The 17,480-nt window shown below is 36.6% G+C and overlaps 1 protein-coding gene across 1 annotated transcript; it reads right to left on the reverse strand.

Moving 5' to 3' along the window:
• Positions 1 to 474: 474 nt before the first annotated feature.
• Positions 475 to 1,773, reverse strand: LOC127135939 (uncharacterized). Its single transcript, XM_051062562.1, has 3 exons — positions 1,110 to 1,773; positions 684 to 1,019; positions 475 to 638 (listed from the first exon to the last, which is right to left on the reverse strand). Exons 1-3 carry the CDS (start codon positions 1,771 to 1,773, stop codon positions 475 to 477), a joined length of 1,164 nt encoding a protein of 387 aa, XP_050918519.1.
• Between the last annotated feature and the right edge of the window lie 15,707 nt (positions 1,774 to 17,480).

The raw sequence follows: 17,480 nt of genomic DNA on the forward strand, positions 1-17,480 counted from the left end.
GGCTTCAGCTTCTTTAGCATATTCAATATTTTCACCTTCAGCTTGCTCCAGGCTTGCAATCAAGGCTTCCAACGATTGTTTTCTAGCTGTTGCTACCCTTATCCCTTCACCCAGTTCTTTGCAAGTCTCCTTAAGCTCAGCAATTGTTCCAACTTTTGAGGCTGGTCTTTTCATGGCAGATGTCATGACAATATCCTTGACATGACTTCCTTCAAACAGTTTATAGTGCATAGACAAAGCAGGTTTTCTTCTACTAGGTAAGTCATTAGAGCACAGAATACCAGGGTGTTGATTCAAGATAATTCCATAGATCATAGAGGGAAAGGCAATTGGCAGCTTAACTGCATTAGTAGATGCATGCTTAATGATTTGTTCAAACATAAATCTACCATAGTCAAATTTCACTTTTGTTCCAACAGCAAAAATGAACCTTCCAAGGGTATTAGCAATGGTGGAGATATGGTTGGTAGGGACCTAATTTGCAGCTCCTATTTTGTGCAAGATAGCATACTTGACAGTCAACTTCCCAACAGGAAGATGCTTTTTAACAGGCCAAACGTTCACCTGCCTAGCTGTGATCTCCCTACAAACCTGATTGTCTGTAACTTCTAGTTCTCCTGCACCCTCATTATCTCTGCCTAGAAAATTATTAATAACAGTAGGAGAAAATGATATACACTTACCCCTCACATACACCTTGCATAATTCCTTGCTATTCTTATCATAAATGTCCTCAGGAATGTTAACAATAAACTCCTTCACTAAACCTTCATAGCATTGAGAGAACCCAACAACAATCTTCAACAGCCCAACAACTTTTATCAGGTCCATGACCTCCTTGACATCAACAACATCTTTTCCCAACTCCCTTTCCACAGCTACCCTTCTCTGGATCACAAATTTCCACTTCGAAGCTCCATCCTCAAGATGGAAGGAGAAGTTATCCAAATGAACAGCAGGGACTTTTCCAGGAGACTTCCTAACAGTGGTTTTCTTCTCAGGCGAGATGTCAGGGACATCTTCCTCAACATCCTCTTCAGACTCAGAATCATCTCTGACCTTCCTCTTCTTCACTTCAACCTTGCTCCAAGATTTGGAGGGACCAATACCAGCAGTCTTCTTAGCTTTTCTAGCTGACATAAGTTCAGCCACAGATCTTCCTTTGTGAGTCTTCATGCGTTTAGCCACACTTGGCTTTAGGTGATGAAGTAAGCTTTCCTCTTGATCATCAGAGCTACCATCCTCTAGATCAATCACAACATTTGCATAATCATGCTTCTCAGAGTGGGAAGCATTGGCAGTTTTAGATGCCACAGGTTTTCCTTTTTCAGACACGGTTTGCCCTAGAGAGCATAACCCTTCAGCAGCCAAGTCCTTCTCAGAACTGGAGGAATCGTTATCCTTACCACTATGTTGTTCAATCTCAGGAGAGGGGTACATTTGAGAAAGGGGAGTGGAAACTCCCTTCACAGAGTGTCCTTTATTAAGGATTCTAGTGACTAAGTCTCTTATAACACGATCAGTGTGGTGTATATCTTCCTTAAAATTAGTGGCAGGAGTTGAACCAGAAGGAATACTAGAGGAGTTACCTTGATTGGAGCATGCAGAAGTTGAGGCGTCAATGGGTTGGTTCAAATCAATTGCCTCGCAGGGAATAACAGAGAGAGGAACAACATCCAGAATCTCATCAACTAGAATGCCCATGGGAGGAGCACTAACCTTTTGAGTAGACTTAGTATTTTTAGAAGCAGGTGTATCTTGATGTTGTGACATTTTGGAGTTTTTTTGGAAAAAGTACAGTTGCCCTAGTAGAGGTTTGTGAAGAAGGAGCAGGAAGGTGGAAGAGTTGGAGTAGGTAGTGAGGTTATGGGGGTAGCGTGTGAAGACGGAATAGATGGTATTTCCAAAACAAGGTGATGATTTACCATAATGGGGGCGCTTTATTTTAGCCATATAGACACTAATTTGATTACTTTTTCCACTCCATATTAATTGCTACAAGTCTTCATAAATGCAAATCACTAATTTTCCTCTCATGACTTCAAACTGATTTGCATCCAAAGCCTTTGTAAAAATATCAGCTAACTGCATCTCAGTAGCAACATGCTCTAAGACTACAGTCTTATCCTCCACAAGTTCTCTAATAAAATGGTGACGTATATCAATATGTTTGGTCCTACTGTGCTGAATAGGATTCTTTGAGATGTTTATGGCACTCAGGTTGTCACAGTATAGTGTCATGACATCTTGTGAGACATTGTATTTAGTCAGCATTTGTTTCATCCACACCAGTTGAGAACAACTATTTCCAGCTGCTATGTATTCAGCTTCAGCAGTAGACAGAGAAACACAATTTTTCTTCTTACTAAACCATGATATTAAATTGTTCCCCAAGAAGAAGCATCCTCCTGATGTGCTTTTCCTATCATCAACACTTCCAGCCCAATCAGCGTAACAATATCCAGACAACACAAATTCAGATCCATGAGTGTATAGCATCCCATAGTCACAAGTATCATTGACATATTTCAGGATCCTCTTCACTTGGTTTATATGGCTCACCTTTGGTTCAGCTTGATATCTAGCACATACACCTACAACAAAAGCAATGTCAAGTCTGCTTGCTGTTAGATATAGAAGACTCCCTATCATGCTTCTGTAGAGACTTTGATCCACACTGACACCATTTTCATCTTTAGAGACTTTCAGATGAGTAGGAGTAGGTGTCCTCTTGTGGCTTGCATCTCCATGGCAAACTTCTTAACAGTATTGTTGGCATATTTACTTTGAGATAGAAAGATAGAATCTTTCATCTGCTTGACTTGCAGGCCAAGAAAATAGGTTAGTTCTCCAACAAGGCTCATTTCAAATTCAGACTGCATTTGCTCAACAAAATGTTGAACCATTTTACTTGACATCCCACCAAACACAATATCATCCACATAGATCTGAGCAACCATGAGCTTTCCTCCTTCATCTTTGACAAATAAAGTCTTATCAATGCCTCCATTTCTGTATCCATTGTCAATGAGAAACATTGTGAGTCTCTCATACCAAGCTCTAGGAGCTTGTTTCAACCCATAAAGAGCTTTCCTCAACTTATACACATGCTTTGGAAGATTTGGGTCTGTGAATCCCTTTGGTTGTTCAACATATACTTCCTCATTCAAGTAGCCATTTAAGAAGGCACTTTTCACATCCATTTGGAACAGTTTAAACTTCAAAATACATGTCACTCCTAGCAATAATCTAATGGACTCCAGGCAAGCTATAGAATAAAATATTTCATCAAAGTCAACTCCTTCAACTTGAGTGTATCCTTGTGCTACCAATCTTGCTTTATTTCTAGTAAACACACCTTTTTCATCAGATTTATTCTGGTAAACCCACTTTGTTCCAATAACATTTATTCCTTCAGGTCTTGGAACCAATTCACATACTTCATTTCTCTTGAATTGGCCTAACTCTTCCTGCATGACATTGATCCAGAATTCATCATTTAAGGCTTCTTTAACATTCTTAGGCTCAATCTTGGAGACAAAACAGGCATGTGAGATCACTTCCCTTGATCTAGTGGTGACCCCTTTATTTGGGTCTCCTATAATGAGATCTTTAGGATGATCCTTCTGAATTCTGATAGAGGGTCCCTTATTTACTTTATCATCTTCAGGTTCAGCTTGAATGGACTCACTCTCACTACTTTTGTTCAGGAGTTCAGCTGGGGCATCATTCAGAAATGTTTCAACATCGTCTGTGACATCAGTCTCTTGATCATCAATAACAACATTGATAGATTTCATCATAACTTTTGTTCTGGAATTAAAAACTCTAAAGGCTCTACTGTTTTTTGAGTAGCCCAAAAATATTCCTTCATCACTCTTGGGGTCCATTTTCCTTCTTTGTTCACGATCAGCCAGGATATAGCATTTACTATCAAACACATGGAAGTATTTGACAGTAGGTCTTCTTCCCTTCCAGACTTCATATAAAGTGGTTGAGGTCCCTTTTCTCAAGGTTACTCTGTTGTGAACATAACAGGCCGTGTTCATAGCTTCGGCCCAAAAGTGGTAAGGCAACTTCTTAGCATGAATCATAGCTCTAGCAGATTCTTGGAGAGTTCTATTTTTCCTTTCCACCACACCATTTTGCTGAGGGGTAATGGGAGAAGAGAACTCATGACCAATCCCTTCAGATGAACAAAATTCAACAAATTTACTGTTCTCAAATTCTTTCCCATGATCACTTCTGATTTTGATAACATGACTCTCTCTTTCTCTTTGAAGTCTTTAGCAAAGGTCTTTGAACACATCAAACACATCCGATTTTTCCCTTATAAAATTCACCCAGGTATATCTGGAAAAGTTGTCCACCACAACATAAGCATACCTTTTCCCACCAAGACTTTCCACCTGCATAGGTCCCATCAAGTCCATGTGGAGAAGTTCCAGCACTTTAGATGTGGTGTCATGTTTGATCTTCTGATGTGACATCTTTGTCTGCTTTCCAATCTGACATTCACCACATACTCTTTCTTCTTCAATCTTTAATTTTGGGATTCCTCTGACAGCTTCAACAGATATGATCCTCTTCATTCCTTTAAGATGCAGATGACCCAGTTTTTGATGCCATAGTTTCACTTATTCTTCTTTAGCTAGAGCACATATTGATGAATAGCTAGTTTCTTGAGGAATCCACATATAGCAGTTGTCCTTAGATCTGACTCCTCTCATGGGCACCTCATTTTTTGTGTTAGTAATCAAGCATTCAGTTTTTGCGAAGTTCACATTTAGACCTTGATCGCATAGTTGACTGATGCTGATCAGGTTTGCAGTCAATCCTTTAACAAGCAGCACATTATCAAGGTTAGGAACTCTAGGGCAGTTCAACTTTCCAATCCCCTTGATTTCACCCTTTGCTCCATCACCAAAAGTTACATAGCTGGTGACATGAGATTGAAGGTCAACCATCAGGTTTTTGCTTCCAGTCATGTGTCTGGAGCATCCACTGTCAAAGTACCAATCTTCTTTGGCTGAGACTCTGAAGGAAGTGTGAGCTATCAACTTAGTAGCACCAACCCTAGGAACCCACTGTTTTCTGTTAGCAGGGATGTGTTGTTTAGGTCTAGGTTGATGAGTAGGACTAGGATAACCATGCAGCCTAAAGCAGAATGGTTTTATATGACCAAATTTCCCACAGTAATGACATTTCCATCTTTGGTGTTTTCCTTTATGTTGTCTTTCCTTGTGATGTTGAGACACCTGATGTGACATCCTTGGTTTGCTACCAGTGAGACTACAATCAGGAGAGGATTCATTGAACCCAAGGCCAGTCATGTCTCCTGCCATCTTTCCAGCCTGGAGGATTTTGTCTAAGGTGTCAAATCCATTGTTTAGCATTCTGACATACTTCGTCATCTCATCCAGTTTGGGATTCAAGAACACGACTTCAATCTTCAACTTAGAAATGGTTTCTAAATGTTCTGTCTTCTCAGCCTCTAGTCGGGTTATCACTTTCTTCTGATTCTCCACTTGTTGACACACTCCTTCACTTCTGAAACACAACTTCCTATAAGAAGTAGCTAATTCATCAAAGGTTAATTTATCATCACTGGAGTCTTCATCAGGATCCCATCTCCTAGTCAAGGCAGTCACAAGATTGGCAGATTCTCCTTCTGTTTCACTTTCAAAATTACCATCAGACCACGTAGCAGCAAGACTCTTCTTCTGTTTCTTGAGATAGGTCCCACATCCAACTCTAATGTGACCATACCCTTCACATTCATGGCACTGAATTCCTTTGCCCTGTTTGGATTTTTCCTCAGATTTTGTTCTTCTTCCAGCATCATTGGGCCTACTGATGTCAAATGAGTTGTTCTTGACATTAGACTTTGACCTCACATCCATCCTCTTCAGGATTTTGTTAAATTGTCTTCCAAGTAACACTAAATCATTTGCCATATCTTCATCAGTATCCTGACTACTTTCTTCCTTTTTATCTTCAGTGTTTGACACAAAGGCTATGCTTTTGACTTTCTTTTTAGATCCATCACTCATTCCCAACTCGAATGTTTGGAGGGATCCAATTAGCTCATCCACTCTCATCTTGCAGATATCTTGAGATTCTTCTATGGCTGTCACTTTCATGGCAAATCTCTTGGGAAGAGATTTGAGAAATTTCCTCACAAGCTTTTCATATGACATCTTCTTACCCGGGGCTCCTGAGGCATTAGCAATTTCAAGGATATTCATATGGAAGTCATTAATACTTTCATCTTCTTTCATCCTCAAATTCTCAAACTTAGTAGTAAGCAACTGTAATCTAGACATCTTCACTCTAGAGGTACCTTTATGAGTGGTTTTGAGAATATTCCAAGCATCTTTAGCCACCTCACAATTGTTCACCAGTCTGAAGATGTTCTTATCAACCCCATTGAATATAGCATTCAATGCTTTAGAGTTTCCAAGAGCTAGTTCATCCTCCTCCTTGGTCAATTCTTCCTCAGGCTTCTTATCAGTTGTAACTTCTCCATCCTTCATAGTGAAGGGATGTTCCAGCCTGTTAGAACAACCTTCCAAGCCTTATTATCTAACGATTTCAGGAAGGCTACCACCCGAGGTTTCCAGTAGTCATAGTTAGATCCATCTAGAATTGGTGGTCCGTGTACAAATCCTCTGTCTCTATCCATAGTACCAGAAAGTAACGTCCCAAGATCTCACCCAGAACCAGAGCAGGATGCCTGCTCTGATACCAATTGAAATTCTGGTATCAGATATGAGATGTCGAAGATAATGTCACGACACTAATATCTGAACAAAAAGTGACATATAAACAGGATAAAAACAGAGAAACAATTAAAAAAGCGACACAAGCAATTGTTAACCCAGTTCGGTGCAAACACACTTACGTCTGGGGGCTACCAAGTTAGGAAGAAAATCCACTAAACAAAATTAGTTCAAAGACTCTCAGCAAACAACTTCAAGTTACAGTCTTTTCACCTAATCTCTACCCGTGTGACTTCTATCTAAGAACTCTTAGATATGAGACCTTACTCACTCCCCCTCAATCACAACAATGATACTAGAACAAATACTACAAAGAAAGAAGACACACTTCAAGGACACATACTTGATCTTGCTTAAAAGCTTCAATCAAGTAAACAAACACACTCGTACTTCAAAGCTTAGAGTGGACAAATTATAACTCAAAAACTCAGTCCAATTCACTCATCAACAAGATGAATGAATGACTCACAATTCACAAACGTACATTAGGCTAAAACCCTAATACTCACTCACTTTAACGTTTGTATTTTTTTTCTCTTCAATCACACAAGGTTTACATGGTCTTTAAATAGAAGCTTTCTGAATGGGACTGGGAAACATGTAACCCTTATCCTATTTAATGCGTATTCCCTAGGAACAAATCATTCCTCTTTGAGAAATAGAATATTTTGGATTTAAATAGAATTACTCCTTGAATAACGCATGCAATCTCCACATAAGCACACAAAGACTTGCATGAAAAGCGCAATAACTAAACACATAACATTCAGACTGAATGTTCTGTATGCACATGTCTTAACATCGGGTCTGACATCTTGAATAAATCCTGCATAACCATATTAAACAACCTGTAGGAAACTGATATCACATGTCAAGACAACACGCGTGACATCTAGTGATAACACTGAGTTTTACCAAAATTGATGTCAATACATAGAACCAACAGAAAAAAGTAGAGCTCTAGCAACCTCTAGTAAATGTCTATTTTTACTTTCGTCCACTCCATTTTGTTGAGGAGTATTAGGACATGAACTTTGACGTACAATCCCAATTTTTAGAAAAAAATCACCCAGAATAGTGTTAAAATATTCTTTGCATTTATCACTTCTAAAGACTTGGATATTTGTTTGAAATTGGTTCTGCACCATTGAAAAAAAATTCTTTATAGCCTGACAAACATATGATTTCCCCTTTAACAAGTACACCCAACATACTCTTGTATGGTCATCTATAAATGTGATCAAGCATTTTTGAAGAGAGAGTGTACTTGTACGGTTAGGGCCCCAAACATCACTGTGAATAATAGAAAAAGGTTTTGATGGTTTATAAGGTTGTATTGAAAACTGGGAATGACGATGCTTTGCAAACTCACATGCTTCACATTTAAACGAAGAAAAGTTCTTATTGTAAAATATCTTAGGAAATAAGTGTTTTAAGTAACAAAAACTAGGATGACCTAATCTTAAATGTCATACCATAATGTTGTCATCTTTATTATTCAAAATAGAAAAAGACTCAAAGCAAAAACTTATTGTTTTTGAAGGTAGTTTTGATGCAGATCCAATGTCAAGGTAGTATAGTCATTCACTATCCTTAACACTACCAATCATCTTCCCCAAGTTCAAATCCTGAAAGATACGGTGAGATCGGAAAAAATTAGTTTGACAATTTATATCTTGGGATAATTTACTGACGGACATTAAATTACAAGATAAATTTAGAACATGAAGGACATTTTTAAGAGTTAACATTGGAGACACCACAACTGACCATTTACCTGCAATGGCTGAAAAAGAGTCATCTGGGATTTTTATTTTTGGATTACCTGGACATGTACTATATGAAGAGAACAAAGTAGATTCACCTGTCATGTGATCGGAGGCACCTGAATCTACTATCCAAGTATGACTGGGACTGACACTAATAAATGTAAAATTACCTTTTGTTGCTATAAAGCAAGAAAGGGTTGGAGACTCGAGGAGTTTGTACAGTCTGTCTAGTTGCTCCATAGTGAGTAGAAACTGAGATGGAGGAGGTTGCTGCCCTTGAACAGAATTACTAGCCTGAAATGCACGACCGATTTTCTTCTTATAGTTAGGAAGTTTGCCTTTGATCTTCCAACAAGTTTCACGTGTATGTCATTCGTGCTTGCAGTGATCACACCAAGGAACTTTGTCTGACCTTCTTCCCTCGTCAAGGTTCCTAGTATCCAGAGCTGAGCCTTCAGATTCAGAATTTCGTGGTGTCTTTCCCATCATAATTCCTTGTTGTGCCTCTTCCTTTCTTATTTCTGCAAAAGTTTCACGAAGAGTTGGCAATCGTACTTTTCCTAAAACTTTACCTCTTACCTCATCAAGGTCTTTATTGAGCCCAACGAGAAACATGAATACACAGTCATTTTCTTGCCTATTGAGAAACAAAACACTGTCTTCTATACACCTCCAATTGTCATCATAATAGAGATCTAACTCTTGCCACAGTGTCAATAGCTCATTGTAATAAGCAGTTACACTCTTGTCACCTTGTTTCGCATGCCATAACTTTGATTTTAAACCGAAATTTTGAGAGGAGTTTTGAATATCAGAGTATGTTTCCTTAATAGCTTCCCACACATCCTTTGCGGAAGGTAAAAATATGTAAGGCTTACCTATTCCAGTTTCCATAAAGCTTACCAGCCACGTAATAATGAAGGAGTTTTCTGACTTCCATTGTTTGTAACGAGGGTCTCTTGTTGCCGGTTCAGCTACTGCTCCTGTTAAGAAACCAAAATTTCCTTTGATATCCAATACCAACCAAACGATTTGAGCCCATTCAATATGATTATTCCCATTCATTTTAGGGATATTGACCTTGAGGGAGTATGAGGAACCCTCTTGATCATTACCGCCTATGTTGGAATAATTGTCACCCAAAACAATGTCGTTATTGTTTCCATTGTTGCCGTCATTATTGCCATTGTTTATGACCACCGGCGGTTCCTCTCGTACGCCGTTTCTGTGGCCACCGTTGTTTCTGTGGCTGATGCCCGACTCAGGTTGCGGTTGTTCTCCATGGTTGGATCCAGTGTAGGCCTGTGATGGGTAAGGCCACCTATTGTTGTTATTCCCCATAGGAGGCTAAACGGGTATGTGAATCGAGTCGGGTAAGAAAGCGGGTCGAATAAAAATAGGTTGACGAAAGCTTTATGGTAACCCGTAACCCAACAAAAATAGGTTGAAGAAATCTATACGGTAATCCCTAACCCAATGTTCTTAACCCAACAAGAATAGGTTGAGAAAATCTTTACGGTAACCCCTAACATAGTGCTCTTGATACCATATTAGGAAAAATAGATAAAAGTTATTATATCGTATTTGTCATCCTTAGGCTGATTTATATAATGAAGATACAATTATTACAATTGATTTTGTTCTTAATGGAGAATAAAGAAAAATAAGGGTAGTATTAAAAGCAATAATAAAACCGGAAATAATATATTTTCCAACAAGTGGATATGTGCTTTCTTTAAGAAACAAAATTAGGTGTTATTGATAATAACTTAGCTTCTAACTTATGGGGCGATAAGGAGGTCAAATGGACTTTTAGTGGGTCTGTAGGGGCTACTAGAAGAATGGATATTTTATGGAGAAAAATCTCAATGATTAAGAACTTTAGCTTTAGATGGGAGGGTTTAGTAGGAGTAAATGTTGTTTGGAAAGGTACAAAGTATAATTTTGTCAACATGTATGCTCCTTGTTGTGTGGCGAAAAGAAGGAATTCGTGGAAAACTTTGTTAGATGTGAAAAGAGGTAGAAACAGGGGAGAGTGGTGCATAGGGTGTGATTTAAATGTTGTTAATATAAAGGAGGAAAAAAGAGGGCTAAGGGTTAGGAATAAACAAGTGGTAATGGGGGAATTCAATAAATTCATAGAGGAAATGGAATTGATCGATGTTCCTTGTTGCGGAGGTAGTTTTACTTGATTCAATGGAAGAGGGACTACTATGAGTAGGTTGGACAAATTTCTGTTGTTAGATAATTTAGTTTTGAAATGGAAAGTTGTTGGTCATGTGGTGGGGAAAAGTGATATTTCTGTTCAATGCCCCATTTGGCTGAAGGCCAATGATCATGATTGGGGGCCAAAAAAATTATGTTCAATAACTGTTGGATTAAACACAAAAGTTTTGCTAAATTCACTAAGGAAGCTTGGAAGAATTGTTATGTCTCAGGGAGGGATGGTTATGTCCTAAAAGAAAAGTTAAATGAGATGAAGGGCAGATTGAAATGGTGAATCAAAATGCGTTTGGGTGGATAGATTTTAAAGTGGAAGATTATGTGGTGGAGTTGAATGATCTCGATAATATGTTAGCTAATAGCAATAGAGAGTCAATCTCCAAAGTTGTGGGAAATAGCAAAGCTAACTCGAGAGATCTGGAAATACTTGGAATTTAAATAGAGCATTCTTAGACAAAAATCAAGAATATCTTGGTTAAAAGATGGAGACCAAAACACAAGATTCTTCCATAAAATGATGAGATAAATAGTTATGAGAAATAACATTAATATGTTGAACACTTTTAACGGTATTGTTGGAGGTGATCAAGAGGTCAAAGCTGAAGTTAGGAGGCACTTTGAGAACTTTTTCAAAGAGGAAAATTTTAATAGACTCATGCTAGAAGGTCTGGTGTTTGATTGTGTATCTAAAATAGCCAAAAATATGCTAGAAGATAAGTTCTCAGATATTAAAATTAAAGAAAATGTTTCAAGTTGTGATGGTACCAAAATATCAGGCCCTAATGGCTTCTCTTTTGCGTTTCTGAAACTTAGTTGGGAGATGGTAAAGGAAGAGATTTACAATTGTGTTAGAGATTTTCACTCTAAATCTAGACTCACTAAAGCTTGCACAACCTGCTTCACATCTCTAATTCCTAAAATCAACAACCCTTAATATTTATCTGATTATAGATCAATTTGTTTGGTGGGATGCATTTACAAGATAATATCTAAACTCCTAGCTATCAGGCTGGCAAAAGTGATATGGAGGTTAGTTTCCAAAAACCAAACTGCTTTCATTTCAGGGAGGAACATCTTGGATGGCGTCTTGGTTATGAATGAAGTCATGGACTTAGCCAAAAGAGAGAGAAATAGTTTCCTTGTGGTGAATGTGGATTATGAAAAGGCTTATGATAGTGCGAATTGGAACTATCTTAGGTTCCTCCTCACAAGAATGGGCTTTGGTGTAAAGTGGAACCAGTGGATGGAGGTTTGCATCTTTAGTAGTTTTATGTCAGTCATTGCTAATGGTAGTGCTAATAAGGATTTTTTTTGTAGAAAGGGGCTTGAGGCAAGGGGGCCCTTTATCTCCTTTCTTGTTTGTGTTAGTCATGGAGGAAGTGGAGTTAGGGGAGTTCATAAGGTTTTGTGTTAATGAGGATGTGGCTTTTGACATATTATAGTTTACAGATGATACTTTGATCTTAGGTGATGGTAGCTGGAAAAATTTATGGTGTGTTAAATCTATTTTCAGGGAGTTTGAAATGATTTATGGTCTTAAATTGAAGTTTAGAAAAAGTCATATTTTTGGGACTCATATCAAGAGTAGTTTGATGAATGCAACTTCCTCTTTTCCATCGTGCAAAATAGGATCTTTGTCTTTCAAGTTCCTTGGAGTGAATGTAGGAGACAGCCCTCGAACAGTCGATATGTTATATGAGATTATAGAAAATGTGAAGAGAAGATTATCATCTTGGAAGAGTAGACATTTGTCTATGGGAGGTAGAGTGGTCATGATTAATTCAGTTCTTAATTCGATGCCCTTATACACCATTTCCTTTTACAAGGCTCCTTGTAAAGTGATTAACCAAATCAACGACATTCAATCCAGATTCCTATGGGGTGGTTCAGAGATTAAAAATAAGGTTCATTGGGTTAGTTGGGAAAATGTGTGTGTAGCTAAAGAGAATGGGGCCTAGGTTTAAAGAACATATAAAATTTCAATAAACCTTTGCTTTTAAAATGGAAGTGGAGGATTTTGTAGGAGAAATATGCTTTATGGTATGGTATCCTTAAGCATAAGTACAAAATCCATAAAAGCTCATGTTCATCAATGATAAAAGATTAATTCAAAAAATTGACTCCATTTGGTGGAGAGACTTGGTTACTTTGGATGCCATAAAAGGCTTAGAGCAAAATATATTCTCTGATTTTTATGGTTGCAGGTTAGGAGATGCGATAAACATAATGTTTGTGCAAAGTAAATGGATGGAAGATCAATCTCTAAAGGATGATTTTCCTAAATATTTCGCTCAAGATGTTAACACTTTAATCAGTGTAGCAAAATAAGGTATGAGGATCGAGAGTGATTGATTATGGAGTTGGCAGTCGAATCTAGAAGAAGAATGGGGACGTAATGAAATTGAGACTATTGAAATTCTGGTTTTGTTGCAGGGATTAGAAGTTGAGTCGACGGATGATGATAGTTATTTTTGGACAAATGATGATTCTCATGCTTTTTCTATTAACTCATGCTATGTTGAGTTACAAAAGCGAGATCATGAAGTCAATTTAAATGAAACCCATGAAATCAGTCTTTTAAACTTGTGGAATAGTAAGCTCCATCAAAGATCCTCATTTTTGGTTGGAGGATGCTTTTAAACAACTTACCAACTAGAGATCAATTGATGAAAAGAGGTATTTTAGACAGAGACTATATTATTGCCCGTTGCTTTGTTTTGTGTTTCTAGGTCGACGAAGACAACCATCACTTATTTTTTTATTGTTCACGCTCAAAAAGATCGTGGGGAGAAATTCAAAAATGGATGGGTTGGAATGAGGGAGATCGAGATAAAGAGTTATCAAGCTTCACTCTTCGCACCCAGGAGTGGAAGAAATCATAAGGTAGAGACATAATTATTTTGATTAGGTTATCGATAATATAGATTTTCCAGACCACCAGAAATGCTAATATGTTAAAGGTGGTGTTTTTAATTTTGAGGACTCTCTTTTGTCAATTAATTTCTTGTCTTGGAGGTGGTTCACAATAGATTGCAAAAGTCAATTTAGTTGAAATTTCTACGACTGGTCCAACTCCCCTTTAAACTGTATTGGGAGGTAATATGAGTCTTTCAGTTGTTCTATTGTGAGGGTTAGACTACTACGAAAAACACCTATCATAATAGGTTTAAAACGAATAAAACCACGTCCGACCAATCGTTGTTAGGTAGGGTGTGATTGTATATATGATGATTTCCATCACAGGCGTATAACCGTTGTGATAAACTAGGTAGCACACTTTATATCACAACGATCAAAGTATACAACCGTTGTGATATAAAGTGAATAGTAATGGGTTCGAAACCTAGTGAATGTATGATTCATAATATTTTGTGTTCTATATATAACAACAATTGGTATAAATAACAATGATTAAATAGTTTATTTTTTTTAATTGTTTTTATTTTTTCATATATTACAGACATATGTTTGTTTTATCTGTATATTACACACCTGTATATTATATATATATATATATATATATATATATATATATATATATATATATATATATATATATATATATATATATATATATATATATATATACACACACACACACACACAAATATCAAATTAATCAAAATATACATATTTACACCATCAAAGACGAATTCATCCAAGAATATCAGCCCCCTCCTCTTCAATTGACACATTAAAAATAAACACCCAGCGTCTACGAATATCGTCTAAGTCTTCAAAAGAGAAAGGTGTCATGTTATTATACGTCTACATAAACAAGTGAAAAATTGAATATCACGTGATTTGGATTATAACAAGCAAATTAATATGTTATTGAAAACATTTCATGACATTATATACCTGATTCCACAAATCAATAATGTTGACAGAGAGTATGTTAAACATGTATTTCATTACATAGTATCCACACTCGTATCTCTCTGCTTGTCTCCTCATCTACAATTTTACACATTTCATGAATATATAACCACACACACACACACACACACACACACACACACACACACACACACACACACACACATATATATATATATATATATATATATATATATATATATATATAAGTGAATGGCACAATTAATCCACTTACCTTAGGCTCACAAAATGCGAGCTTTATATATATATATATATATATATATATATATATATATATATATATATATATATATATATATATATATATAAGTGAATGGCACAATTAATCCACTTACCTTAGGCTCACAAAATGCGAGCTTTTTTCTACAGTTTTTCAACCTATATTGTCTCTCAACAACCCTGTATATTAAAAATGATTTAAAATATTACACACTAAGATAATTACAAAGTTAAAGATAAAATTTCACAAAAAGTATCATAAACATAAAGTTACCTAGTAATAATTTATTTTGTTAGAGGATCAAGTTATTTGTGCAACAAACACATTGTAGTTACCATATTCGTCCAAAGAGATATGATGATCAATAGATAATGTTCTCTAAATGAAAAATACAAGCATATTTTATTAGTATTTGATAAAACATGAAAACTAAGTATAATAGAGAAACCATAATTTTAAAATTGCTCACTTATTAAGGAATGGTGCTAAGTAACAATCTTTCCCCTCCTCTATCCATGATGTTAAGTATTTTTTAATGTTTTTTTTAGAATTATTTGTAAATCGTACTCTAATTGGATTCAATAATCCATAAGTATTCGATTTTTTTAATTCTATACATACACAATGAATGTACCTAAAAAGGTAAACAAAATACAAAAAAAATACGTGAGGAATTAATTCTATACAAAATAATGAATGTACCGTAATGAGATAAACTTATGTGCACCAAACTTGTTGTAGCCTTATGTCCATCCAGCGTTGTCCAACAATAATTTTCTTTATATCTTTAGGAATCATAAATAATTCCTTTAACCCCTCAATCCCTGGATTATGTTCTAGCGGAAGAGAAAACATCGCTTCTTCGTTGTGCACAATGAAAGCCATCATTTTGGAATATGATTCTTCAGAGGGAGCCAATAACCCGTAATGGATCTCTCTACCGGTGGGGGAGGTTGAACGACTACCTTTTGTGCTTGCACCATGTACCATATTTCTACCAAGTAATTGATCATCATGATCATCATCTTCATTTGTAAATTGTGTGACGGTTCCACTGATTTTCTACATCATAAAATACACACAGAAACACAAAACATAATTGACACAATATATATCATACATTCCAGATAACACAATTCTCACTCTCACATACCTCATATAACTATTTTAATTCTTCCAATTCTTTCCTTCGAGTTTCCCTCTCCTCTTATAACTTCTCATCAAATTCTTGCTTTTGAGTATATATTTTCCTCTGAAGCTCTTCCAACGTCTCATTTTACACTTGTCCGATGATTTTTTAGACGAACCAAAAAACACTCTCAGGACGATGTCATCTCCAACCCCATGGACACGCCCAACATGCTCCTTTGTTCTGATTGCTTATACTAAAATATCATGTCGTGGTTTTGCAAAAAAGGTACCTTCACGGGATAAGTTAACCAGCGAATCCTATACAACATGATAAGATATACATTGTTAATTACCAAAGTGATTTAAATAACACTAAACATATGCACAACAAGTCCTACTTACAATTCTCTCAGTTACTAATCTTGAGGCATCTGAAGTTTAGTCCCCATTTGGTCTCAGTCGGGCCCTCTTTGACTTCTTATGTCGTAATGGTGGAGATGTTTTCTAATCATGTCTCATGGAGTCTCTGTCTCCCACTTGTTATCTTTTTTCAGCAATCATTGTTTTCTCAAGTTTCCTATATCCCCCACGAGACAATCTATAGGGGTATTTGTTTTTGGACTTGTTCATCTTTCTCGCTTCACTTTTAACATTTTATAAATATAGGAAAAATATTAACGTCTATGGTTTATCCATAAAATTATCAGAAAATACAACTGATACTAACCATGAACTACTCACTACTACGAGACTTCACAAATTTTTTCCAAACCTTCTTGTTAAGATACGAATATTTCATCCACGAGCGTTCAACATTAAGCTTTGGCTTCATAATGTATTCATTGGTGAGTTGTGACTTAAAACTTGTTGGTTCTAAGTGTTGGCAGCAATTTTGGTAAAATAAAGAGTGTTCACAAGATGATGTGTCTGATGTCTTAACATAAGATATCATGTGTACCTGCTGGAGTTTAATGGAAAACATAATTATGCAGGATTGTTTCAGAATGTCATACACCATGTCATGGCATCTGATATTATGTACCTGCTGGAGTTTAAAAACATAATTATGCAGGATTGTTTTAGGATGTCATACACAATGTCATGGCATCTGATATGTTTGTACCTGCTGGAAATTATAAAAGGAATTATGGTATTATGCAGGATTGTTCTAGGATGTCAGACTCGATGTCATGACATCCTGTACACAGAACATTCAGTGTGAATGTCTGGTGTTATGTGATTGCGCATTTAATGGCAATCTATGTATGATTGAAGATCCGATTTGCAGGTGCATTCAATCATTGATTACAACCTGATTTACTTATTTTCCAAGGAGATCTAACCAGCTGTCAAGAGAAGATTTGATTGGAAAATAGTTTAGGGTTTTCAAGATGTCCAAGCCCAGCTGAAAGCTTCTATAAAAAGGGACTTGGAAAACCTGATTGAACACACAAC

The sequence above is a fragment of the Lathyrus oleraceus genome, chromosome 4 (assembly GCF_024323335.1).
Source record: "Lathyrus oleraceus cultivar Zhongwan6 chromosome 4, CAAS_Psat_ZW6_1.0, whole genome shotgun sequence".
Taxonomy (NCBI): domain Eukaryota; kingdom Viridiplantae; phylum Streptophyta; class Magnoliopsida; order Fabales; family Fabaceae; genus Lathyrus; species Lathyrus oleraceus.